The 26,494-nt window shown below is 58.0% G+C and overlaps 8 protein-coding genes across 8 annotated transcripts; 3 read left to right on the top strand and 5 right to left on the bottom strand.

Annotated features, from left to right (window-relative positions):
* Positions 1-1,475: 1,475 nt before the first annotated feature.
* Positions 1,476-2,945, bottom strand: PSEUBRA_002698 (Vacuolar protein sorting-associate protein Vta1/Callose synthase, N-terminal domain protein; the record flags this gene model as incomplete). The annotated part of the gene is made up of 1 exon (XM_059464879.1): positions 1,476-2,945. One exon carries the CDS (start codon positions 2,943-2,945, stop codon positions 1,476-1,478), a length of 1,470 nt encoding a protein of 489 aa, XP_059320700.1.
* Positions 2,946-3,404: 459 nt separating this feature from the next.
* Positions 3,405-6,528, bottom strand: PSEUBRA_002699 (MCM N-terminal domain protein; the record flags this gene model as incomplete). The annotated part of the gene is made up of 2 exons (XM_016437111.1): positions 3,405-6,262; positions 6,342-6,528. The coding sequence occupies 2 exons, from the start codon at positions 6,526-6,528 to the stop codon at positions 3,405-3,407; spliced, it is 3,045 nt and encodes a 1,014-aa protein (XP_016292598.1).
* Positions 6,529-7,349: 821 nt separating this feature from the next.
* PSEUBRA_002700 (WD40 repeat) lies at positions 7,350-8,999 on the bottom strand (the record flags this gene model as incomplete). The annotated part of the gene is made up of 1 exon (XM_016437116.2): positions 7,350-8,999. The coding sequence occupies one exon, from the start codon at positions 8,997-8,999 to the stop codon at positions 7,350-7,352; it is 1,650 nt and encodes a 549-aa protein (XP_016292599.2).
* A 569-nt stretch (positions 9,000-9,568) lies between these two features.
* PSEUBRA_002701 (uncharacterized protein) lies at positions 9,569-12,013 on the bottom strand (the record flags this gene model as incomplete). The annotated part of the gene is made up of 1 exon (XM_016437106.1): positions 9,569-12,013. The coding sequence occupies one exon, from the start codon at positions 12,011-12,013 to the stop codon at positions 9,569-9,571; it is 2,445 nt and encodes an 814-aa protein (XP_016292600.1).
* Positions 12,014-13,803: 1,790 nt separating this feature from the next.
* On the top strand, positions 13,804-15,384 carry PSEUBRA_002702 (Zinc finger, CCCH-type; the record flags this gene model as incomplete). Its single annotated transcript, XM_059464880.1, has 3 exons — positions 13,804-14,912; positions 14,988-15,194; positions 15,270-15,384. 3 exons carry the CDS (start codon positions 13,804-13,806, stop codon positions 15,382-15,384), a joined length of 1,431 nt encoding a protein of 476 aa, XP_059320701.1.
* Positions 15,385-15,600: 216 nt separating this feature from the next.
* PSEUBRA_002703 (Protein of unknown function DUF2418) lies at positions 15,601-16,770 on the bottom strand (the record flags this gene model as incomplete). The annotated part of the gene is made up of 1 exon (XM_016437118.1): positions 15,601-16,770. One exon carries the CDS (start codon positions 16,768-16,770, stop codon positions 15,601-15,603), a length of 1,170 nt encoding a protein of 389 aa, XP_016292602.1.
* Positions 16,771-18,674: 1,904 nt separating this feature from the next.
* On the top strand, positions 18,675-19,706 carry PSEUBRA_002704 (Small GTPase superfamily; the record flags this gene model as incomplete). The annotated part of the gene is made up of 3 exons (XM_016437104.1): positions 18,675-19,101; positions 19,362-19,442; positions 19,573-19,706. The coding sequence occupies 3 exons, from the start codon at positions 18,675-18,677 to the stop codon at positions 19,704-19,706; spliced, it is 642 nt and encodes a 213-aa protein (XP_016292603.1).
* Positions 19,707-20,373: 667 nt separating this feature from the next.
* On the top strand, positions 20,374-26,433 carry PSEUBRA_002705 (Protein of unknown function DUF3437; the record flags this gene model as incomplete). The annotated part of the gene is made up of 1 exon (XM_016437100.1): positions 20,374-26,433. The coding sequence occupies one exon, from the start codon at positions 20,374-20,376 to the stop codon at positions 26,431-26,433; it is 6,060 nt and encodes a 2,019-aa protein (XP_016292604.1).
* Between the last annotated feature and the right edge of the window lie 61 nt (positions 26,434-26,494).

The following is a 26,494-nucleotide window of genomic DNA, read 5'->3' on the forward strand; positions in this document are numbered from 1 at the left end:
TTCCCGTTGAAGTCGGTGCCGAGCATGGCAAGACGGCGGATGACGGTGTCTCTTCGAGACTAACGAGCGTGTTAGGCTTCTTCCCAACTTCTCTTCTTCTTTCTGTGAGACTAACGAAGGCATCAGGCTTCCTCCTTGTCCCATCAGTCCGGTCGGCCACAGCTTTGGAGCAACTGCCAACCTCTGAGAGCTGCGAACGTGTCTTCAGCTCTTTGTTCTCTGCCCAAATGCTAATCAATGAAACGCGGATGTTGCAAGGAGCCAGCTTGACAACGGTGAGCTTGAATCCTCGGCTAGTGTTCTTCAAGCTCTCCTTTGACGTCCCACTCAACCTTGCCGTGAAAGCCTACCACGTTTGCAGCCTGCCGAATGCGGCAGCTTCATAAGTGATAGCGCGTAGTGCAGGCGCCACCCGCTGAGCACATTCCTCGAAGTATAACCTTATCCCTACCTTGCCGGTCGACTACGCCCACACAAGGGGTTGCATGAACGCAACCTATCTTCCCAAAAAGCATTGCATCGTGACTCGAGCGAGGCGAACAAGGTTGCATGAGTCACACTGTTGATACTGGGTGAGATATTCAGCAATCAGCCGAAGCTTGATGTTTGGGATCCCTTAGGTGGAGCTAGCGGACTCGCTTGACTCGTGTGGTGTAAACAAGCATCACGTTTGACAGGTCATTGTTGGCCAGCTTGACAGCTCGCGGAACGGAGCTAGCAGGTGGCCTGCCGACAACTTCTCGAACGGACCACAGGCTGTCGTACAGTTTCCCGCACACATCATCTGTCAAGCCCACAATCACCCACACGTTCAAATGCACAATCGCCCAGAACATTTTTTGTGCGTCAAGAACAATGCTTGTGAAACTAGCAAGTGCCCAGAGGGACAAATGTCAACCGACAAACGTAGACAACAGACAACCGACAAACTTCCAAATCGACAAACGTCCAGATTGACAAGCGTCCGTTCAAAATCGACAATCGTCGGTCGAAAGCTGCATCTAGCCGAGCTGTGCTCCCACTCTTCATCTTCTCATCCGTCGGAAAGAATCCTCCCACTTCTCGCCAACACGCTCGCACAACTCCGTTGATCGTTTGACCCAGAATCGATTTGCCAAGAGGTTCCGAGTCAAATCGTTGCGCAGCCTTGGGAGAGCAACGTGCACCTCTTGGAGTCCTTGGAACAGTCTTTGGAAAGCCTTGGGGCAACTTTGATCTCGGCACAACCCCGGGGCTTCCTGCCGAGCTCCCCTGCAAGTCACAGTCTTGGGCACTCCTTGCAAGCTCTCCCTGCACAGTCTTGGGCACTCCTGGCAAGCTCCCTGCACAGTCTTGAAACGTCTGGCATTGCGCCACCTCTGAGCGTCACCTCTTAGTGTCACCTCTTGGCACAGAGTCGTGGACAAAGGGCCATTCACCAACAACCAAACTCGGAACCCCCTGACAATGCACCGATGTGGAAGCCGACAGTGCTGCTACTTGGTCGTCCTGCCTTCGAGAATGTCCAGCGCCTGTCTGAGCTGAATCCTGGCCGTTTCGAGATCCTCAAAATCGACGGCGCTCGCTGCTCCTTTGGCGAGCTTCTGAACGCGTGATGAGAGCTTTGCGTCGAGCGATTCGGGGAAGACCGTTGGCGGTGCGACTGGTGGAGGCGGAGCGACTGGTTGAGGCGGTACGAGGGCGGTCGGGATTATCGGGCGCGGCGCGGTCGGCTGCGGCTGTGCCGCGAACGAGGGCGGAGCAGGCGGAGCAGAAGGGAAAGCACCGCCGCCCAGGTGTGCGCCAGGCGTCGTTGGCAGGCTCGGTGCGGTGGGCGAGCGCGGTGGATCGATGCGTTCGATTGCTGGATGGCTGCCGCTGAGCCCACCGCTGCCGGTCGTGGGAAGTCGGTCCATGGGTACAGACGGCAGTGTCGACGTCGCACCCGAGTCTCCCGGCTCATCCGTCGGAGCAGATGCACCCCAAAAAGATGCGGGTGCAGCTCCCGGTCCACCCGAAGCTTCCAACCCAGGACTCGAGCCAAGCATGTGGTCGTGCGCACTGATGGGCGGTGCATCAAGACCGCCCCTTTGTGGTGGAGTGGGAAGCGGGCGTCCAGGACTCGAGCCAGTGAAGCTCGTCGACCGTGGAAGCTCCGTGGAAGAGCTTCGTGATAGTTTGTCGGCCGTGGGCTTGCTGCCGCTCCTCCACATCTCGTCGCCGTCCACAGAAGCGTTGTCGAGCGGATGAGGCTCTGCATGTACGCTTGGTGGGATCTGCAAGGCTTTGTTGTCGCTCGTTGAGCTTGCTCCTCGAGCCAGCTCCGGCGTATTTGCCGTTGCACCTTCCTGTGGAGCTGCAGTGGTCAACTTGGCCATCTCTCTCGCCAGATACTCTGCCTCCTCCTTGCTGTCCGTCGCTGGTCCCATCGCGGTCTCGAGCTTCGCCTCTTCCTCCTTTGCATCGCCTCCTGCCGGTCCCGCTGTGGGCTTTCTCCCCTCCTTGAACGCCTTTGCAATGTCGGCTGCTTTCCACTTGGCATACTTGATCTTCTCCGCCGTCTCGGGCTCGAGGGTGCCAAAGATCTTGAGCAGCTCCAAGAAGTGACTCGCAGCCAGGAACTTTCGTGGAGTTTGCCTCGTCGCCTTGCCGGCACGGTCCTCGTTGTCGGCGCCGACGAATACCTTGAGCGCAAAGTTCTCCACGTAGGCTGCGCTGGCAGCGTCGTTGGTGACAGCGTCGTTGTCGGCGAGTTTGGCCTTGAGCGATTCCAGCGTATCCATGAGCGTTAGCAGGTACATCTTGGCGGCTGTATCGGTGGTGGGCGAGGAAATGCCGAGCTGAGCGGCGTAGTAGCAGCACCAGTAGGCGATGACGGCATCAGCGGTGCGAAGCTCGTTAGCGCGCTGCACGAAGGGGAGCACCGTCTTGAGCTCCGGCGGCGGATTGGGAAGCGGCTCGTCCATCTTGCTGCAATACGAATGACCAAAGGTGCTCGAGGCGATCTGTTTGATGTTCGATCCGATGATGCTGCGGATGGAAAGGATAGCCGGAACTGCATGAGTGACGCGAAGTGTGTGTGTGCAATTCGAGGCTGCAGCTGGACAGTGCACGCGTCTGTTGCTCTCGACTCGGCCCAAAATTAGTTCGGCTATGCCAGCTGCGAGACCCTGAATCGCTTTCTTCCTCGACCAACACCTACCACCGTTCACGGACTCGCCCAACATCAATGGCACAGCTTATACATCTGCGGATTTGTCTGTGCAATGCTGTGTGTTTCAGCGCACATTCGCCCTCCCTCAATCTCATTCGAGCTCAAGCGCCTAGGTTTGGTGACAACAAATCGAATTCTGATAGAGGTACAAGGGTCCACATGAAAAGATAGCAACAGGGGAGCAACATCGAAAGGGTGGGGATGGGTGAGACTAGGAGCTGATGCGGCGCACCGTCTTGCGTTCGCGTTCGCCGGCAGTCTTGACGATGCCCTCGCTCTCGAGCGTCCTTACGAGCTCATAGAGTTCGTTGGGATCGACAGCGCCGGACGACTGGTCGTTGAGGGCCTTTGCCAGGTCGGTGTACCTGACGGCCTTGGTGGGTTGAGTGCCCGACGGGCCCGAGGGCGAGGTGGCGCGGGTGGAGGAGAGGCTTCCCATCTCATCGAGGAGCTGGAGGAACTCTCGGCGCAGATCACCCGCGAGCTTGCGCTGGTGGTACGATCGACCTGTGTTGATGAGATCCAAGTCGATGAGGCCGGTGCGCGGGTCGGTGGCTGAGGACTTGGCTGCCTCGCGGATGAGTCGCGCCGCTTCCTCGACATCGTCCACGATGACCTCGTCGGCGAATCGCATCCGAGCATGGGCTTCCGAGAGACGGATCATGGACTCCAGCTGTCGGGTGGTGGCGGTGATGCGGCGCTCGGCATTGCGCGGGTCTTCACCAACCTTGCGCAGCTCGACGTAGCGCGCTGCCAACGCGTCACCCGCCTCCTTGGTGAGGATCGGCGAGATGCGATTCCTCGCGTAGGAGATGTACGCAGTCAACGTCTCGATTGGCAGCACATCCTTGCCGCCCGTATCCGGCTTGTCCTCGAGATACAAGCTGACCAGATGGCGGGCGAGGCGTCGATCGTTCGCCTCATCGATCTTGTCCAGCACGAGGTAGACCAGGTCGAATCGACTGATGAGCGTTGGCGGCAGATCGATGTTCTTGGTGATGGGCAGGTTGATGTTGTACCTCGAGCCGGTTGGGTTGGCGGCGGCGAGGATGGACGCACGCGCGTTGAGGGTCGTGATGATGCCCGCTTTGGCAATGCTCAGCGTCTGCTGCTCCATCACTTCGTGCAAAACACTTCGGGTGGCTTCCGACATCTTGTCGAACTCGTCGATGCAGCAGACACCGCCGTCGGAGAGAACGAGCGCGCCAGACTCGAGGACCAGCTGCTTGGTGTCCGGATCACGCGTGACGTAGGCAGTGAGACCGACAGCCGAAGAGCCCTTGCCCGAGGCGTAGACTCCACGTGGGGCGATCTTGTGCACGTACTGCAGGATCTGCGATTTGGCGATACCAGGATCACCGACCATGAGCACGTTGATGTCACCACGGTAGCGAGGACCACCACCGCCACCACCCGTGCTGATCGTCTTGTTGGTACCACCGAAGAGCTGGAGCAGAATGCCCTTCTTGACGTCGTCCATCTCGTAGATGCTTGGCGCCAGACTGCGCGAGAGCACCTCGTAGACGTCGTTCCGACTCGCGATGGTGCGCAGCTTGTCCTCGAGGTCCTGGCTGCGAGGCTCGTCGGTGTCGAAGTCGCTTGGCACCTCGACGTCTTCGTCGTCCTCCTCGCCGCCAACGCCTACGGCCTGGGCGCCGGGACCGGCCGCCTGTTCCGCAGCATCGCGCGTCGAAAGGTCGACACCGAGCCGCTTACCGTTGGTGCGCTTGATGTGGAGGATGTCAACAAACGTCTTGTAGAGACTCTTGAGACTACGTTGGCGCGGGTTGACGCGGACGGGAGTGCTGCGGAAGATGCCCGTGATCTCGACTCGATCGCCTGGCTTGGAGACGTCTACCAGCTCGTCGTATGCACACATACTGACCGTGTGGGGCGTCTGACCGTCCGGAACCACATCCGGGGTCTCCTGGATGCGCACCACCTGTCGATCCGAGAACTCGCATCGGTTGTGGATGAGCGACATGGAGCCCTGCAGGTTGCACACCGGTCGCGGGCATCGGTCGGGCTCGGCAATGCGACCGCGGTCGATCTCCACAGGTACGGTGTGGTTGCAGACGAGACATCGGAAGAAAGCCTGCTTCATCTCGGGGATGATGGGTGTAGCGCGAATAACGAGACCGCGCACCGTGACGAGCTTGTCAATGTCGGACGGGTTGAGATCGCGCATGTTGATCGCCTCGGCACCGTAAGGGCGCACCTTGTAGAGCTTGGTCTCCATAAGCTCGATCTCGGCGAGACCCATGTCGCCGCCCATGCCGTCGCGCCCCTCCTTCTGGTCCTCGTAGGCCATCTCGAGCATCTCATCCTTCAGAACCTGGTCCATGATGGGCACCATCTCCTGCGGATAGCGGATGAGTTGCATCTTGAGCCGCTTCGACGGTGGGTAAGCCTCGAGATCCGAGATGCGCAGATTGAGGTTGGTCTGGTCGGTGATGCGCATGCGACGCAGGTAGCCTTCGTAGACGAGGCGCTCGCCTTCGGCGGGGTTGCCGGTAGCAGCGGGGGAAAGGGGCTCGCCGAGCTTCTTGGCGTGTGCCCAACGGTACTTGAGACGGAAGCCGCGAAGGAAGGAACGGAACATCTCCATGGTCTCGCCGATCGACACGTTGGTGCCCCAAATGACCTTGGACACGCCGTCCTGGCCCGGGGCAGCAGCGTCGCTGGAGACGCCCTGCTGTGAGAAGCTCAACGCATCGCTATGACCGTCGGCGGTAGGCTGACTGCCACCAAAAACAGAAGAGGCACGGGTGGGTGCACCATCGCCTTGGCTGGCGCTGTCGATACCGTTGTTGATACGGTTTCTCCTCGAGAACGATGGCGAGGAGAGGGCAACGGAAGAGTGGATCTCTCCACGACGCTGGTGGCGAGGGGTGGTGCCGCCAGAGCTGGGAAAGAAGAGGGGCTCGTCGAGACGGCTGATGCCGCTGCTGCTGGAGGGCAGACGGTTCTCTGCATTCTGACTGCGTCGTGCGGCAGCAAGAGGTGTCCTCTGGCCCCTTGAGGATCGAGCTGACGGCGATGATGTTGGGAAGTGCAATGGAGATGAAGCTGCGTAGAGAAAACGGAAAGGGTATGAGTTAACAACGTCTAAGCTGTGATAGTGCTGGGCTGCTTAAGAAAGACTCACCTCCTAGCGAGCTCTGTGGCGCCCTGACGCTGGACGCCTGGCTTTTGAGGGGACTGCTGGAAGGGAAAGCGAGTGGCGACGAAGCGCCCGCTGTGTTCCTGTTGGAGAGTGATGCTGGGGCGAGAGGCGTTCGCTGGTCTGCGTCGCGCATCTCGGCGTCACTGGGTGGACCGCCGGGGGTCGACATTGTGAGAGGGGAGCGGTTGTTCGACCGTGCTTGTTGTGAGGTGTGGAACGTGTGTTCGGAGATGACCGCGAGTCCTGAGCTCTTCTATGATGGTGTGATCGTTCCGGTCGAAGCTCGTGTACGAGAGGTATGCTGGGAGTGATGGTGAGGAGACGGCAAGACTCGCTTTGCTTGCATCTGTTACAATCTCTTGCGCAGACTGAAAGGAAAGCGCACCCAATACAAAACACAGCGCCCTTGTCCCTCGGCGCACTCGTCGAGAGAGTGTTGAACTCTTTCCTGCTCAGAGCCTTCTTCTCGTCTGTGCTCTGAGCCTGCCCTTTCGCTCAGACTCTGTGTAAATACTGAGCGCGCCTCCTTCGTTCTGCTGTTCAAGTGCCCATCCATCCATCCAACGACGGACGACACAGCTGCAGTGCCTCTCTGTTGCTTGCTTGCTTCCATTTTCCACTAGGCTCTCTCTGAACGCGTCTGGTGCGCTTGGCCTGTTCGACGCGTAAATGAATTCTGCAATTTACGCGACACGTCTTTCTCAGCTCAAGAGTGTTTTGAGTCGCGCTGGCTGGAGGACGACGCGCCCCGTCCTGTCAGGCGCCAGCCGCTTGCTGCCTTGTGCATGTGTTGACCTCAGAGAGAGGCGCTGCGGTCTTGCACATGCATGATGAAGCGCACCAACATGATGCTAAGGTCTGCTATGATTGACCTACTACGAACATGACGATGCGAATGGTACGGAAAAATGATAAGACGAGGCATGCTGGAAGAGATATGGCTCCAAACTTGTATGCGACAGCATCTGAGTAAGGATTGCCTTGACGACCTCAGCGAAGAGTGCGAACGTTCAAGCCGCTACCAGCACCGTGTGATCCGAATCCGCCCGTGGCCTTGGCCCCCTTGGTCGACTCCACCGGCTTCTCGAAGATCCTCCACAGCTTGAGCTCCTCATCGTCACTGACCGTAGCCAGCACCTCTCCGTCCGGACTCAAGCTCGAGTGCAGAACCCTCTTCTCGTGCGCCTCGATCTCCGCCACCTTGGTTCCCGATGGATGCGACCAGATGTTGAGCAGTCCCTTGCTTGATTCGGTCGTGCCCAATCCGTGCGTCGAGACGATCTCGCGGTAGTGCGGTGCCCAATGAAGCGAAGTGATCTGGGCGCCCGTCGAGATGGTCATGGTGCGCGAGTTCTGCGTCGTGTTCCAGAAGTGGATGTTGCGATCGCTCGTGCCACCGCCTGTCGCGAGCAAGCTGAGGTTGTGCGGGCACCACGCGAGCGCTTTCACCGCAGCTTGGTGGTTCTCCTTGCGCATCTTGGCCACAGAGGTGCGACGATCCCACACCTTGACCACATTGTCGTTGCCGCCAGAGGCCATGAGAGCGCTATCGGAACGCCACTCCATGCCGCAGACCGGTCCGTGGTGCGCCTTCTCGAGTGTGCGAGTGACAGCATCTCGCTCTCGCACATCGTACTCGCGGATGATACCGCTCTGGAAGCCGGCGTTGAGCGTGCCGTCGGGTGCCCAGGCACAGACGTTAACCGAGGCGTGGTCGGCTCCACCGTCACCGCTCGGCTTGAGCGTTCGCATGCGTGTGCTGCTCGCCACATCCCAGATCTGCACAAAGCCACCTTCGAGACCGACAGCAAGGATGTTGCCGTCCGCATCCCACCGCAAACCGGTGATCAGTCCTCCACCACCCACCTTTTCCGCCATTGTCGATGTGTCCAGCAAAGCACTTGCGTCTCCCGTGTTGCCATTCCAGATCCACAACCCGGTCTGCAGTGCTACTGCCACCATGTTGGTCGAAGACCAGTCGAGAAGGTTGTAGTAGAAGTCGCCGACCATGCTCGGTGCATCCAAGGTTCTCTCTGGTGTTGTCGGAATCCTTCTGCGACCTGCACTTTGCAGGCTGCTCGGCATGGTAGATTTGGGCTTGGTCATGGCGTATCGGCTTCGGACGTCTGGGTTGGCCAGCGAGCTTGGCGGTGCAGCAGAGAACGAAAGGATCCTCTGCCCCATCTCAGAAGAGACTGAGTCCTCGAAAGATGGTTGTCCATCGAGATCGGTCGGATTAGCATTGGCCGCTGCGATGTTGGCCGCGATGTTCGGATCGGTCGCATCGCCGGTCATCGAGCGAATCGTGTCTCCATCGCTGTCATGAGCATGCGGGGTGGTCGACCGTTTGAGTTCTCGGTTTGGAATGTACCGGTCCCCACGAGATATGCTAGCTGCCACCTTTGGCTTCAGAGCTTTGTCTGGACCCTGCCAGTCCCTTGTGATGCCGACCTTGAGGTCCGCTGACGAGGAGGGCACCGAGTCAAGGCGATCTTTCCGAGACAGGCCCAGTCTTGCAGAGTTGTTCTTCAGCCCGCTGCTCTTGGTAGGCGAAGTGCCGAGCTTCATGTCGCGCAGATTGGCCGACACATCCTTGAGAGGCGAGTCCATCGCCACGCCGCTGTATCCACGCCCCGCCATATCGACGCTACTCCGGTTCACCGAGCTATTTACTTGTTGGAATGAGCCGCTGGTTTCGGATCTCCACCGCTGCGTCGTGTGTTTGAGGAAGTATCGATGGAGCAGCAGGTCTTGAGGTGCTAGTCGTCGATCTTGTCTTCGAGTGTCGGAATGAAGGTGAACGTGTGAGCAGGAGGGAGGCGAGTCGCTTCCATCACTGACATGTCACACAGCTCAAGCTGAGCACCGCTCTCCCACCTGAACCTCCTAGAAGCTGCAGGTCCACCAAATTTCTACAGAGCCAAAAAAGACCAACACCTCGCGACTTGACCGTCACGTGCAAATCCCCGCCTATCGGGAAACCTAACAAAATATAGAAAATCGCTTGACCATCGAGCGACTCGAGCCCTTGAGGCTGAATCTCAGCCGATGCTCACGAGATGTCCCGCCTCCTTACAAAGCTCTTTGACAGCAGATCATCGACAGACGCTCCTTTCGAGGTCATGAGGGCATGAAGAGGTGACGTGCGATTGATCGATGACAAATACATTGGATAGAGAAGCCTAGGCGAATAGATATTGGGGTGCACATCATTGACGCGCTGCTTGGCCCTGCTGGTAGTTCGCCTGCGCATTCGGCTGCATGGGTCGCAAACCACCGCTGGGGCTTGCAAAGGCATAGGAAGCATTCGGTCCGGGGGCAAATCGCTGCGACTGAGGCGTCATGGCTGGACCAGCCCCCGGCGCATATCCTGGCTGCATGCGGGCATTCGGTGACATGGCCGCTTGACGCATTGCCGGCGACGACATGTCTCGCTGATCGGCGCCCGCGCTGGGAACAGGCTCTGCACGAAGTGGATCGACATCGTGACGGTCCTGCTTGTGGTCGTACGTGCGAGTGGCAGCAAAACGCTCCAGAGCGCCGCGGCCACGATCCTCGACGTGACCCGCACCGGGCCCACCCCTGCGCGAGGACTTCTTGGCTTTGGAACCGCTGCCGTCGACGAGGCGGATCGTGACATCGTCGCGCAACACCAATGGCGTCTCGGAGATAACACTTCCCCCTTTCGTCACCTTGACCACATTCGCATCGAGTGCACCCCAGAAGCCATCGCGAACATCACCGAGCAGATCAGGGTCGATGGCGCCGCTGCTGGCAGAGAAGGCGCGCAGCTTGCTGGCATCCGGAATGACGCTGTCAACAGCGTTGGACGTAAGGTCAACAGCGCGAGGCTGCAAAGCGACGAGCGCGCCGAGAGATTCCAGCAGGAGCGCTGCGGTCGCCTCCTCCTCCGCACTTGGAGCCACAATTTCGGTTGCGGATTTGCTCGACCGGCCAGATGGACGATACGACCGTCGAAGTCGAGCCCATTGGAATTCTTGCAAGCGATGCAACAGCATCATGTTGAAGCGCAGGTGCGACGTGACGAGCTCGTCCTGATCAAGCTTGGTGAGGCTCTTGCTGACGCTGCCTTGGTCGACGTCTTCTATTAAGGTCCGCAGGACCTCCGCCAGGCCGTCACTCGAGATCGCGTCCATGGAAATATCACCATCAGCGTCGACACTAGCGAGCGGCTTGGTCGCCGTCGAGTAAGGCGTTGGCTCCACAGGCGCATCTCCATCATGATCGTCCTCCTCGTACTCCTCTTCCTCGTCGTACAGCGAGAATGGCTTCTCGCCCCATGCCATGGTGACCGAGCGCTGCGCTCGCACAGAACTTCGCCAGAGATTGCTGCTGGTAGCGTAGCTGATCGAAGATGTCGACGAGTCGTAGGTAGGCGCGAACGAGGCATAGTTTCCGTAGTTGAGGAAAGTGACCGGTTGAGGTCGGCCTTGCTGCTTTGCTCGTTTGGAGTCCGAGCGATGATGACGGTGGCCGCTTCTGCCTAGCCTCTGACCAAGGGTGGGAGCAGGTACCAGACCTTGACGCTTGAGCGCGCGCATCTGCTCCTCGCTCTGTGCACTGATTTGGACGAGATCTGCCTGAGCGGCATCCAATTGGCTGAGCTGATCTTTGTCCAGCGGAATGGCTTTGGTGAAGTAGTCGCTTCGAGGCAGTCGCATGTGCAGAGCATATCTGTTCGTCGAAGGATCCACGACGGGAGAGCCGACGGGCTTGATTCTGGCTGGGCTGTCGCCGTCGACCGCACCGTTTGCCGAGCCCTTTCTCCCAGCATTCTTTGCTTCCGCCAATCTCGCCCGGTCTTCCACGATGGATGCCAGGATCTGACCTTTGAGCGCATCGGTGCTGGTGTCTGCCTGACGTTGTCGTGATGCAAGTTGGTCCACGAGTCCGAGAACGAGCGTGAGGCTGGTTAGCCTTTCCATGTCTTTGGCGACCTCTTCGGACGCTGTGGCGCTTTGACCCGCTCGCAAGTGTTGTGAGACGGCCTCCTTGGCCATAAGCGGCTGACGTAGACTTTGCAGATGCGACCTGAGCTCACGCACGCTCGTGCCAGGACGCAGCATGTCTCGAAGCGTGGGCTTGGCGTCTGTCGAGCCATTGGTGCTGCGAAGCTTGCCTTTGGCGGGGGCTCGCGCGGCCGTGGTCAGGTCCGAGAAGTTTAAGGCAGCGAGAATGGTCGCAAGCTTCTGAGCATCGTCTTCGCCTAGTACGAGTTCCTGAGCTTTGTGTGCTGCCGCATCGAGGTCGACGTCCGCGGTCTTGGGCGCGTGTACTGACTTGGCGGAGGGGCCAGGCAAGCCGAGAAGGGACTGGATGTGCTTGGGTAGCTGTTGCTTTTGTGTTGTCGAGGGCTCTGCCTCTCCCTCTGCATCAGCTCCATTGTCCTCGTCGGAGAGATCAGAGGATGCCTTGTTCATGTCATCGGCGCTGGCATCAGGTGCTGCCTCGGCCATGTGCTCGTCGGTGCCGTTGACATCGGCGGAAGGATCTGATGGCTCGTCTGCACGCTTCCGCTTGCGATCCAGCTTGCTGGGAGAAGTGGATGGCGATGCGACGGAGGGTTCCGGCGTAGTGCCAGATGCATCGGCATTCCTCGCACTGCGGGTGGATCTGCGCAATGGAGAGGCCATGATGACGAGAGGATGGCAGATGGAGGGATCTACGCCGGATCGACGCGTCGCGGTGGGATGGCGGATGGAGTCGGATGCTGCTGGTGGTGTCTCCAGCTGCACTCGCCGAGAGGTCTGCTGCTGAAGCCCGCTACAGCAGGAGGAATGGCGACGAGAAGTGTTGAAAATGCTGCTGAGGGTGCAGAAGAACACAAACGCGCTCAAAGTGGAGCGCGTAGGCGTAAATGAGAAGGGACCGCGGAAGAAATTCGCTCAGAGCGGGCGTGCTTTCTTGTTGAGAAGGACCAATCACTTGTTGAGCTAGCGTGAAGGCGCGGGATAGCAGCTGTGCAGGGTGGAAGGGGGATGAGATGGAACGGAGCGGATGTCGACGAGGATGGGAAAGCATTCAGCTCATTCCTGAGTTGCGAGCGAGAAGCGTGTCCACAGAGAGAGAGAGCCACGAAGACCCAAAGCCTTCTTTCATCTGAAAATGATTAATTTAAATGGTTAAAAAAACAAATTCGAATCGCACGAGACAGCTGCCCGAGATGCGTGCTGCAGAGAGACTGCAGCCTGGACCCACCACAAAGCAGACTCGTTTATCCGCGCTTCCACTCCCCCATCTGCGTGTCAAGAAGGGCCATCCCTTGACCATCTGTCAAACGCCTGATCACTTGCTGCGACATTAAAAGCGCTCCAAGACTTCGGACTTATCGTCAGCCCGCTTCAGAGCTTGCTGCTCCCCACTTGCCGCGCCCCCGTAAGCTTGCCGCAGCCATGCTTTTTTGAGGCAACGTGACCTGTCGCGAACCTCATCAGGCGGACTCGCAAGCGCTTGCAGCTTCATTTGCCATCACAATACCTATGATTAAGATTCAAGACACCCGCAACATCGCTCATGAGCAGACTGCGTCAATGTCGTCACTAGCCGAACAATGGCATCTGGGATCATTGAATGTGAGGCAGACAAGGCTCCCTGACGAATTGCCAGGTGCCGCTCAACAGATGCCAAGGCCTGCTCAGTTGACGTGCCCATAGTACCTAATTCCTCAAGCAGAAACGTTGACGGTGGGGCTCGGCAGAATGTCGCACTGGATTGAGGAGGATCTTGCTGCAGTGACGATGCGAAGCGACAGTCTCTCGGCTCGCCTGCAGACCCCCAAAAAAGACGAAGTCGAAGTCGAACAAATCAGAGACAACGACGCTGCGCTTCTTCTGACGGCGGAAGTAGCCTGAGCGGTTGACAACTGCTCGCTCCGCGCATTTCTCCGAAGCATTGGGAGACTCATCCTGAATTTGCCCAAGTGTGCAATGCCGACATGGAATGCATTGAAACGTCAGAGCAAGCGGACACGAGCGTCGAGATGTGGCGCGGGTCGGATGTGTCTAACATGGGGCGCCTACATTGCCACAAAGGCTCGTTACTCGTACCGGCGAGCATAGTGGAGAGTGTGAATCCTATAAAGAGTGGGGCCGCTCGACCGCCACTTGCCCCGGATCCCTTCTGTCGTGCCAAGTTTGGCCGAGACCTGCCTTTCGATGTCTATTCTCGTAGCTTTGTAGGATCCTGCCACCCGCAAGCTTTGTGCGGAACCTGACCTTGCTTCCTCCGCAGTATCGTTGTGAGTGGTCGTCTTACACGGACCATCTCCTCGTCCAACAGATGCTGACCTTCTTGCTTCCCACTCTTCTTGAGCTTGCATTCGTTGAACAGATTCTCCCTTCCCCGCTCCATATCACGCTTCGTTCCGATTCGACATCGTATCACTCGCCGTCTGACGTACTCGTCGCCAACCGTGTTGGCCACCATGACCCAGTACTGGAATAACGCTCATTTCGCCGCCAGCCCAAAGAACGTCCCGTATACTCTGCCGAAGCCGTCCACCTTCGGAGCCAAGCACAGCGGCCAAGAGAGTCGCTCGTTTACTTCGTCCCACAGCTTCTTCGACTTCACTGATGCTTGGCGGGAGAGGATTCGTCAATCCGATCGACGCCCCGATGACGTCGTCCGGACGAACAGCCAACTCGAGGTGAGCGACATCAGCCGCTTTCTGCAGAACCCGACCGGGCCTACCAATGCTTGGCCCGTAGCTAGTCAGGGCTTCAGCACTCGCCGCTCTTGGTTGGATGGTAACGATATTTTCTCCTCCTCGTCTCCTACTTCGGAGGTGAGCGACCCGAGCAACACCCGCGCTTCACAGTCGATCAGCCCTCGTACCAGTATCGGATCTCAAGACTGGGAGTTCTGCCCGACCTGGAGCCTCAACAACGCTGCCAAGGACTTCGTCCCCACCAAAAAAGCTGAGACCGCGGGCGAGTGCTTCAGCTTCTCGTCTCAGAGTCAGGCCATGTCCAACAACCCGTTCGTACTGGGCAGTGGATCTTACCCTACACCTCAGTCGACCTACGCTGCTCATCAGCAGCGCACCGACTTCAATGCATTCAGACATACTCAAGCCGTGTCACCTCCTCGCGCTTTGACTTCGTACAACAAGCCTTACATCAACAGCCAGGGTTTTGAGTCACAGCCAGCACCTCAGGCTCCCATCGGAAGTCGAGCCCCTCGCTTGATCTCGAGCAACCCTTTTCCAACCGCGTATACTCCTACGTTCGGATCGAGCTGTGTGCAGCACTCGCAAGTCCAGTCCGAACAGCGCTGGCAGATCGATAGCCAGCCGCGTCCGTCCTTCTTTCCGGTCCCATCGCCTCCCGCTCCTGCTCCCGTCCTCGGAAGTTGGAACGCCCCTCGTGCCGTCGTTGCCCCTCCCCGCCTTGACGCCGGCCACGGACACTGGAATGGCTCGAGTGGCACGACGCATGAGCCTCGAGGTCCCTCTCCATTCAACCACAAGACCGAGCTGTACAAGACCGAGCTTTGCCGCAACTGGGAGGAGAAGGGATTCTGCTACTATGGAGAGTGCGTTTCACCTTGCTTCCAGCTCATACCGATCATGGAGATGCTGACTCGACGTTTTGTCATTCGCTCGAACAGTCGCTGCCAGTTTGCCCACGGAGAACACGACCTCCGTCCCATCCAGCGCGATCCTCGTTGGAAGACGAGGCAGTGCAAGGCGTTCAAGGAGTACGCAGCGCTTTGGCGAACATACAACCCATGGTTCTTGTCGCTAAGACTCTTTCCCTCCTTCCGCTTGTCGTGTGCTGCCAGGAACGGCTCGTGCCATTTCGCTAAGCGATGCTGGTAAGTCTCGCTACTCACGCTCACGCCGTCGACACCGGCTGACGTCGTCTATTCTGCTTCTACGCGTTTCGGCAGCTTCCGCCACGACCAGGGCACACAGGTCGCTTCTGCGGCATCCGCCAATCTGCCCCGCCGCAGCTGTCTCCTGCACCGAGTGGGCGTCAAGACGGCCTTCAACCGCTGGTCCTGACAAAGAAAGTCCCGAACGCGTGCTCCATTCCGACGCATGATGATGCTCACATCTCCTTCGACTCCACTCAGGCAAAGGTCATCATCAAATCAAGGCTTACACGCCCACGAAAACAAAATCAGTCAAAGTCACTGCGCACTACTCGTGAATCAAACAAGTTGCATCTATTCGGGTATGATTGCGTGACATGCTAAAACAATACTGAATGGACCCGCTCTAGTAGTCGGTCTGAGTGGTCTGATCGCGCACGACAGGTGTAGCGCGAGGGTAGACGTACTTCTCATTGTACTCTGTGAGCACCGCTGCCTGCACCACGCCTTTGTCCTTGACGAGCTGCTGATACTGATGCAGGATGAGGTGGACTGGTGCGGACACTGCCAAGATGAGAAACGCAAAGACGACCCACGACAGCGCGCCCATCTGAATCAGCGCCGCCGCAGGGTAGATCACCGCATGCGCAGGCGAGAACGTCGCAAACAAATTGGCCGTGTACGGGCTCGGATCCCACATTAGCAGCTGCCGAATGCCGTGTTTGGAATGCACACTCGTGCTGGTCGGCTCGTTGGCCTTTGGTTGCGAGTAGAACTTGTACGTTCTTCGTTTCGTGAAGAAGAGGTAGGCGTTGGCACAGCTCGTGATGAAGATGACGAGGAAGAGCGCGCTGGATGCAAAGCGAAAGAAGCGATCCGAGGCTTGATAGACGGCGCTTTTGCGGGAGTGGCGCGTCAGGGCGTCTGCCATGGCGTGTTCGTCTCCCGTGTGGCTGACGAGGTACTCGTAGGCGATGGCGGGGTTTTGCGCTCGTCGGTAGGAGGGCTTGTTCATGAACCACGAGCCTAGGGTCGAGTCGGGAGACAGCAAGAGGGCGAATAGAGAGAGGCAATGGAGAAAGATGCCAAGGACGTTGCCGGCTTGGTCCGCAAAGAGCTGCTCCTCGATGTCGAGGACGTACGAGGTGACTCGATCGTATGCGTCGACCGGCCATTGCTGAATGCGCTCCAGAAGAGGTCGTTTGCGGACGAAGCGCTTTCGTTTCGTCTGACCAGCGAGAGGCGGAGTTGAGAGTCCATCTTCGGGTGCTTGCGGTCCAGCTAGCGCTGAGCTCTCAACGTTCCCGTCGAGGTCTGGAGTGCTTGCAGAGCTGGCGATGTGCTGACTGCTCAGACGAGGAGCAGTGCGGACGAGAGGAGAGCCTGGCAGTGACGACGGCGTTCCACCTCGAATGGATGTTGACGCCGATCCGACTCTTTGCAATGGCGAGTCGATGCCGCTAGCACGCCCTCGAGAGGCTCGAGAAGCACGCCAGCCTGGCTGGCCGAATGCTACACCCTTGCGGTAGGCTGGTGAACCTGGCGAAGGCGCCGGGGAGGTCGAATAGCTTGTCATCTCGAGTGATGGAGAGACGAAGCTGATGCGTGAGATGGCTCGAGCTCCTTGTGTTTTGGCTGGTGGCGGCGAGGATGCGGGCGGGCGAGTCTGTCAGCGCTGCGGATGAGCTTTGACAGCGCCTTGTGATGTCAAAGAGGCAATCAACGTGGGAGGCTGAGCTGCTAGTTCAGGGTCCAAGACCAACCAACGCTTCAGAAGATCACACGCGTCGGCGTCGATTTTCCTGACGATGTCGGATCTTACAGTCGCACACCGACACGCGATTTTTGAGCGTCTGCAGAGCCAGATTTTTGATTTGTTGCACGCTGCGGAAGTTGTAGAAAAGTTTGTGCAAGGCGAGCCAACTTCTTCCTTCTCTTCTTCGAACAAAAATCCAAGAAGGTAGGTCACCAGAAGCTCGTCTCTGGCGCTGCTCTACAGCTGCACAGGATCGTCTCAGCGACAAGACATGGTGCTGACAACGACCACGTCCTTCATCGCGCACCAACCACAACAGACACAAAAGTTCGAGCTTGGACTTTTTCTCCGTGCCAAGTTCGCGTTCCCGTCTTCAAGAGTAACAGGAGGAGTTGGTCCAACGAGGCCTTCCCTCCCGTCCTGTCTGCTCCTCGTGGCAGATGGGATGGGTCGCTAGCATCTGCTGATACCGGCGAGGCCTGGTCCACCGCATTCTTCGCTCGTCGTTGATGACTACGTAATGACCCGAGGATGGCGATGGTGAGTCTCTTCGTGAGAATCCCGACACACATCGTCCCAGGATCTAGGTCATCACGGTGGTGGATCGGGTCGTTTGCAAGTCGGCAGCGGTCTCGACCGATATTCTTCGTTGTTTCGCGCTCAGTGTTTCGTTCGCGAGCTGTTCTCGCCCCTGGACGGGATGGGGATGGCTACGCAAGGTAAGTGTTCCGTTTCCTTGCTCCTGGAGCTATATTGTCAGAGATGCTCCCCTCTCTGCTGTGGTCTGCTTGCCATCTCGTCGCTGCAACAGTGACGAGGTAGGCTATCGGTCAGAAGGTAAGTCTTGCATCCCATCGCGACGCATACAGGGCAACGCATTCGACGGCCGGCGACACGACGACAGCGATGATGAGCAACCAGTGTCGCCCCAGACTGCAATTCTATTGAAGAGTGACTATAGCATACAGCCAAACATGCGTCACTGAGCTGTCGTCGTCGTTCGCAGGCCGTTGGAGTTGCCTTGCGTATAGGTCTCGCGTCATCTTCTTCCTGAAGAATCGTTCGCTGAACATTCCCGCATCCTCTTTCTGCATGATTGACTACCGTAGAATGTCACCTGGATAACAATGCCATACTCTGCTCTGCCTGCCTCGAGACTGACGCTGCTGCGAGTGAGGTGTGTGATGAGAAAGTCGGTCTACGCTCACCATACGAACGCTCAGCTGGGTTGTCAGATCGGGATCTCACATCGGTCGATTTGCCTGCGGATTCGGTTTGGCGTGCGATTTATAATTCTGGCCTGAGTCGAGACAAAATGGGCAGCTGCACGGCCTCAGCTTAAAGCGCGTGGGCGAGCAAGCGAGCGAGCGCCGCCTTGCTGGCTCAATCACGAATTCAGGCGCGCCGCCGCTGTGTGTTGCTTGCACTGAGAGAGACACACACGCCCGGAAGCGGTCTCTCGCTATCCTCTTTTCCACTTCCATCACGCATCGTCTCTCCTTTCTTTGCTCGCCTACATCCGCGAATGGACGCACGCTAGTCAGCTACTTCTACCGTTCAACAAGAAGGGCTCCTCCGTCTCACACTTTGGCTCTCGCCTTCCTCTACAGTATCTGCTCGAGTCGCCGCATCTTCGTTCTTCTGCAGACGTCCGACCATTAGGAAAGAACTCCTATCCACGCACGGCTCTTTCCAACCGAATCGTTTCTCTGGGCATCGACACAATGGCTGCGGAGTCCAACTACGACTACCTCTTCAAGGTGGTGCTTATCGGTGACAGTGGCACCGGTAAATCCAACCTTCTCTCGCGTTTCACCCGCAACGAGTTCAGCCTCGAGTCCAAGTCGACCATCGGTGTCGAGTTCGCGACCCGAAGCATCTCGGTCGACGGCAAGACGGTCAAGGCGCAGATTTGGGACACGGCAGGACAGGAGCGATACCGTGCCATCACCTCTGCATACTATCGAGGCGCCGTCGGTGCCTTGCTGGTCTATGACATTGCTAAGCACCCTACCTACGTCAACGTGTCGAGGTGGCTCAAGGAGCTGCGCGACCACGCGGACAGCAACATTGTCATCATGCTCGTCGGCAACAAGAGCGATTTGCGACATCTCCGCGCTGTGCCCACCGAGGAGGCCAAGGCCTTTGCTGGTAAGTATACTCGCATCGCATCGCGTCCCTGCGGTCAGCGCTGTCGGGCCTACCTGGACATAGAGCTCAAATCAGGGAAGAGGGCCGACAAAGGCCGCTTTCCAGAGCCGGCTCTTTGTTCTTTGGGCGAGCCTCTGCGCACCAGTCTGGCGGTCCACAGCATCAGGGGTCGCCTAGTTCAAACCGACCAGTACGCTGACTCCCCCTCTTCCCGCTTCTTTGACCAACGCGCAACGTCAACCCTGATCATCTCATCGCAGCCGAGAACAACCTCTCGTTCATCGAGACTTCGGCGCTCGACGCTTCCAACGTAGAACAAGCTTTCCAGAACATCCTCACAGGTAAGCAAAACGCTGCGGGCTTCACTTTCGATGCTGCCGGGGAACCTAAACAATTGACAATCTGGTTGCTGACGCTCCCTTGTTTCCCCCCTTTGTGGCTTCCTTTCACGCAACCTCCGTCTCTGAACAGAAATCTACCGCATCGTATCCAACAAGGCACTGCAGTCGTCGGACGACGTCATCAAGCCCTCGGGCGGAGAGACGATCACAGTTCAGCCCAGCGCCGACGACGGTGGACAAACCAAGAAGAACGGATGCTGCTGAGCGTGCTCTCAGACCATCTTCTCGTTGCAACTCGGTTACACTCAGCCTTCCGAAACACGTCTGCCCTGTGATGGCCCTACCCTGTACAATCTTATACTTTCTGGCATCAAACGCTGTTCTCGCTTTACAACTGCCTCGCTTTGCCTGATCTGAAAGCCTTCCGTGTATTGCTCCTATGGTCTGCGAGACTCTGCCGCTTTCAATCAGTTTTGCAGACGGACATTGTGAAGCCGTCCCGATCATCTGCCTGATATGCATGCCCACGCGACTCAGCCTTTCTCTGTCTTTCCCAACAGAGGGTTGATAAATTAATCATTTTTTTAATGATTTCTTTGACAGGCTGCGCTGAAGTGACAGAAAAGTCACCGTTGCGCGGCCTGTTGTGGAGGAAAAGGAAGGACCGCGTCACCTTTGATGAAAGTGACACTTGGCCAATCGTCCCCACCATCCATCCCAAGGCATATATACATCAGAGAAGCATCTGACGACCGTCCAGTCAGCGTCCCAGCATAGCCTTTACACACTGACAATCGCACAGCCTCGAAAGCCCGGCACTAGAAGGTCTTCACCGGCTACCCTCGCCCAGCGTCCTCACCTCCGAGAACGCCAACTCAGCCTTTTCAACACCTATCCACGCCGTGCAGCTCTTTCGTAGATCGACAGCACCATGGACGATGACGACATTCTCGAGGTCGACAGCCCCATGGAGCCCGCTGTCGACATCGACGAGGACGAAGATGAGGAAATGCCCGTCTTGAATCTCGACGGAACCATCACAGAGCGAAGCCCGCAGGCCAAGAAGAACAAGGGCGAGAACAGGAATCTACTTCTCGACTATCCAAACAGCTTGCCATACACCTGCGAGACGCTCGAAGAGTTCGACGCTCGTCTCGACCACATCATTCGCCGCCTCGTCGATTGCATACGCACCAAGGACTACGACATTGGCCTCATCCAATGGAACCACCGGCTGCAATGTCTTCTCTCCCTCAAATACCCCATCGTGCGCAAGACACGAGCGAGGCTGGCTCGGCTCTACTACGAGCTCGCCGTCCTCCCCGGTCTCACCACACGATGTGTCGAGCTGGCTGCCAACATGTGCATCACCCTCATTGAGAACAAGAAGAAGTGCGACATCAGAGACCTGGTCCTGCCATGGCGACCGCTCTACAACATCCTTGAAAAGGAGCTCTTCCCCAAACGCAGAAGAACGGGTCTCACCAACATTGCCGACGTCCTTCTCGACCTCGCAGAAACAGCACAGCGTTTCTTCCCAGCTAGCGAGGCCGACGAGATGCTGCGCACCTTCCTGCCCAAGATGGACGGCTCCAATCTCAACTCAGTCATCGCAACTCAAGCCTTCCTCGTGCACTTTCTTCCCATCAGCCACCCGCAACGATGGCTTCCCACCATGTTCCGTCTTTGGGAAAGTTTCAACTCGTCCCTCTTCGATGATCAGATGCTGGACCTGCTCGCTCGCATGGCCGAAATGCACGTCACGGATCCTTCCATCAGCTCAGCATCGTCCGCACGCAAGGCTGGCTCCCTAGCCGAGGCAACAGTACGACCAGAAGTACAGAACCCTGAAGCCAACCCTGCTTCAAAGGCGGATGGCGACGCACGAATGAACGAGGACGCATCGCTACGGATTCCGGAAAACGCAGACTCGACGCCCTCGTCAGGCACGACCAGTCCATCGAGCAAGGCCGGACTCTTCAGCGACATCGGCATCTTCACAGAGCAGCAATATTCGCTCATCATGACCAAGTGTCTGAAATCGGCTGGGCTGCCAGTGGGCTCCTCCAAAGCAGCGAATGCCGCACTCATGGCGCAATCCGCTAGCGTCCGCAGCGGTCCGGACGCTGCGGCATCGAACTCGACGCTCAAGATGAAGAAGCCGACCGATCGTCTCCGCTCCTTTGCTGTCATCATCGCCTACTCGATCGCGAAGGACGGACCGAGTGCCGGCGAGTCAGCATCAGCTTCCTACATCCCGACTCCCACCAACGGCTCTTCACCAAGCAAGCCCCTCACGACGTACCCTGCAGGATCCAAGGCGCTTGACCATCTCGCCAAGTTCGTTCAGGCCACCGAGAGCTACTTCCATCCTTCCAATTGGGGTATGTGGCAGATGTCACTCTCCAACTTGGTCCAGCAGATCATGTTCGAGTTCCTCAAGCGCGCCAAGGAGGAGGAAAGGCCGCAGTGCAAGACCTCAGAACAGTATCGCTTGACGTCCGAGATTAAGACAGAGATCGTCTCAATCCTGCGCACTGTCTGTCTGCTCTCCATGTTTTCCAAGGACCCGATCACTATCGCAGCATCGCAAGCCAGCTTGAAGAGGATGGCAATCTTGGCGCCGGAGATGGTGTTCCCAGCCGTGCTCGATCGGGCCTTCAACTCGCTCGAGGCGCTCGAGACCACACACCGCACCAACGCGGTCATCACGGCACTGTCGACGCTGTCGCCCGTCTTCACTTCTCGTCAGCTCTACCGTGCTGGTGGTAAACATCTGCTGCCGCTGCTGCAGCTCTGCATTCCAGGCATCGACCTCAACGACCCCATGAAGACCATGAGCACCTGCATGTTCGTGCTCTTGTCAACACTCTCTATCCGCATCGACGATTTGACCAGGCCAGAAGTCTATGCCGACGACGAAGAAGCATTCGAGGCGCTTCCGGACCAACCAAAGTTGCGAGTGGATGCTCCTGAGCCTTCTGCACTCACCGACGAGGACATGATGTCCGCATCGCCGGAGCAAGAGGACTACCAACTGCGCATCAGCACCGCCGACTTTGACGCCTGGGTGTCGGCCTTCTTCCAGAGGGTCTTGTCGCTCTTCGAGACGTTGCCGGAGGAAGGCAAGGGAGGCCGCACAGGCGGCAAGTCCGAGGAACAGGTCATCAACATGATCATGGCTGCATCTGATGGCGTCTGTCGAGCTATGAGCCCGTATCTGCTGCAGAGATCTTTCGACAAGATCGCAGACTACTGTGCTACCACTGTCTCAGCCACGTCGGTCCGCGTCATCGGCTCGCTGGTCGGCTGCTTTGCGCGTGCCGACTGCAAGATGGTGCTCAAACGCTTGGTGCCGCAATGCATCAGAAACATCCGGACCGAGATCGAGAGTGGTGCCAGCTCGACTCGCACTACCAGCACGAGTCTCCCCGCGCAGGGTGACGCCGCGCTGCACTGGAACCTCAGCGTGCTGACGGGGGCTCTCAACGGACCCAGCGAGCACCTGCTGGAGTACAAGGACGACTTGATCTCCGTGCTGCAGCTCATCACGGAGCACTGCAAGAGCGAGAGGGGCTACTCGTTCGGCACCAAGCTGGTGCAGAAGATCATCTCGTCATTGACATCCATCTATCCAAGGGAGCAGCGCTTTGTCAACCAAGACACGTGGGAGAGCGAGGCCTTTGCCAAGCGCTCTCATCTCTTTTGGGGCAAGGTGTACGACGAGAAGAGCGTCAAGATCAATTGGCATGTGCCCGTGGAGGCCGAGATCAGCATGGCCTTGGAACTCCTCGACCGCGTCGTAGTCCCAGCACTAGACAAAGTTGAAGCGCTTCAAGCAGATGGTCTCACGAGGGACAAGGCATGGTCGAACGACTTTTGTCGCTATCTTATGGTGGTCCGTATGGCTCTCATCGGGATGCCCAGCCTTATCGAAGAGGACGAGGTTGGAGGCGGAGAGCTGGCCATGGACCTTGGCGATGAGGTCCCAGAGTTCATCGAGGTTCCTCCCCGCTTCCGTTCGCACTTCTGCCTTACGGACCGCCAGGATCCTCGATACCAGAAGGTGGCTGCTCTCAAGCTGCGTTGTGGAGAGATCCTGAACCTCGCGGCCCGAAGCACGCAGACATCTGGTGCAGAGGATCAGATTGACTGCGTCAAGATCCTGGTCCGCACCATCCGCACGTACCTCACCTGCTACAGCTACAATGGCGAGGACTACAAAGCCCACATGCGCTCGCTCAGCTTCTTCCGCAATATCGCCAAGCTTTACGCCAAGCAGAAGGCCTTCCCTCGCGTGCTCTTCATCCGCCGCGCTGCATTCTACAACACCAGCCGAGCGAGGCTCAACAGCTTCCACCGAAAGCGTACGCCCTTGAAGGACCAGCTCATCCTGCAGATTCTCGATTTCTGCATGTCCAACTACGTCGGCATCAGACAGACAGCGCAGAACACGCTCGACGCCATTGGCGGCGTGTACGACGGCACCTGGATCCTGTGCTTGCCCAAGCTCTTGGAGGCCATGAAGCCGGGTGTGCCGGACGACAAGATGAAGGGTGCCTTGTACGTGCTCGGCAGCAAGGGCGCTTCGTACCTCTGCATCACGGACGCTCGCTTCAGTTCAGAGTACATCATGACCCTGCTCGACGCACAGCATCACTCAAAGCCGTCCATCCAGAAGCTCGTGCGTGGCATCATCAACGACTTTATCATTCGGTTCGCCGAGCCCTCAACGCTGACGGCCAAGGTCGACTCGCCCGCGCTCAACGAAGCAGCAGATATTCTGGAACGAGCGCTGCCCGCCTACCTGCAGACTCCCGATGCCAAGCTCATCGAAGCGGTTGCCGCCAAGCGACGTCTCCGCCTAGATAGAATCGACGGCCTGCATCAAGAGCTGACACGCAAGGCATTGGAATTTGCCAAGAAAGAAACTACGCACTGGGCCTTCTCCATCTTCGCGGCAAGGCTGCTCAGGGCGCTGGTGCGCAAGGACAGGCCTCAAGTCGAAGACTCGGCGACGTACCTGGCAGAGCAGATGATCTCTGAGAACCCCAAGATGCGCCACTGTGCCCAAGCCGCCGTCACCAAGATCCTCTACTACGTCAAACTGCGTACGCTCGCGCCTACCGACGAGGATCTTTTGCTCGGTCAGGGCAAGAACCCGCTCAAGCATTCCGAGAAGCTGCCAACTCCCGTATCGAATGAGTGGACTCAGGAGTACATTGCATCATTCGCCGAGCCCTTGACGCCGAGCAGCAAGCTGCGAGACAAGCCATCGCAGGGATGGCTGGTCTGGGGCGAGGACGAGGACTTCTACGATCCACCTCCCGCTGACGGCGTCGTCTTCGACTGGGACGCCAACTCCGCGTCCTGCATCGCTGCGGTGCGCTCTACGCTCATGCAGGAGGCTTGGTGGCAGTCCTTCTCTCGTCACCTGTCGCAGGAGAAGGATCGAGACTACCCCGGAAGCGATTCGGTCACCTTGCTCAAGTCGATCTTCCAGATCTTTGGTGTCGAACTGCTGCCCTTCATCCAGACCACTGTGGAGCAGTACATCGCCGAGAAGGACCGACACCGTCATCGCGCCGCCTCAGAGCTGGTCTGCGGTGTCTACCGTGGCTCGAAGCACTGGAACATGAAGGACCAGGCGACGCTGTGGGCGTGGCTCGAGACTTTGCTGCCCAAGATCTTCGAAGGCTGCACGCCCGACAGCCAGCCCGCGTGGCAGTCGTGCATCGAGTACATGCTTCAAGCTCGTGATCCACGTCGAGCGCTCCCGCTTGTGCGGTACATCGTGCAGGCGGCTCGCGACAACATCGGCAAAGACAACAGCACCGCCAGCCCGTGGGAGCAGGCCAAAGCGCAGAACCTGCTGCGCGGGGCGATGATCTCGATGAACCTGCAGTTCGCGCCGTTCGGTGCGGACGACTTCATCCGCATCTACTCGGACAACTTTGACAACCACTTCCAGGAGGTGCGCAGCGTCATCAGCGAGGGTCTGGCGGACCTGGAGCTTCTGCAGGTGAATCCGTCGTTCGGCAGCGTTGAGCTGATGCTAGATGCATGTAGTACAGGGCACGGGTCGTTGCTGTCGCGTCCGGAGCTGTACAGTGATCGACTGGCGACGCTCTCAAAGCAGCTAGCTGCGTGGCGAGCGGAGCGGAAGCCCACCGCCGAGGGCACATCGCAGTACGACCGAGCGGCGATGACGGCGCTCCTGTGGATCTCGACAACCATGGGTGACCACCGCAACAGCGCGCTGGCGGGCGAAGTGATCCGCTACATCCCGGACATCTTTGCGATGCTCGAGCTGCACGACAACAAGGAACTCTCGATCCTCGCCCGTGCGGTGCTCACCAAGATCTCGACCTACCCGTTCACCTCGGAGTACGCCGCGCGCCTCATCGATACGCTGCTACAGGTGACACGTTCGTCGACCGACTCGTGGCGCGCCCGACTCGACTCGCTACCCGTACTGCAGGTCATCTACTTCCAGAACCTGTTCTACCTGGATGATGCGTTGGTGGGTTCGATTGTCGATCTGCTGCTCGAGCTGCTCAGCGATCGACATCTGGAGGTGCGCGAGATGGCCGCAACGACGCTCTCTGGCATCGTGCGCTGCTCCCAACGTCGACTGATAAAGACGCTCAAGGACCGCTTCACCCGCGTAGTTGCCGGCACCAGAGTGCCCAAGCGCGGAGAGAAGGAGTACGATGCCCAGCTGTTGAAGCTCCATTCCGGCATTCTGGGGGCTAGTGCACTGCTCGCAGCTTTCCCGTACGACGTGCCGGATTGGATGCCCAGTTTGATCGTCGACACGGTCGCCCAGCACACGGACGATCCGGTGCCGATCAGCACGACGGTAAGAAAGTGCGCGGCGGATTTCAAGAGGACCCATCAGGATACGTGGTCCGAGGACGCCAAGAAGTTCGGCGACCGATTGGGCGAGGTCAATGACTTTACGTTGGGTCGGTCGGATTACTTTGCTTAGACTTGATAGTCAGGTGATGCAATGAAGATCCATGATACAATTGAATGCAGTGTATGAGCGG

This window comes from Kalmanozyma brasiliensis (assembly GCF_000497045.1).
Source record: "Kalmanozyma brasiliensis GHG001 unplaced genomic scaffold PSEUBRA_SCAF2, whole genome shotgun sequence".
NCBI classification, from domain to species: Eukaryota; Fungi; Basidiomycota; class Ustilaginomycetes; order Ustilaginales; genus Kalmanozyma; species Kalmanozyma brasiliensis.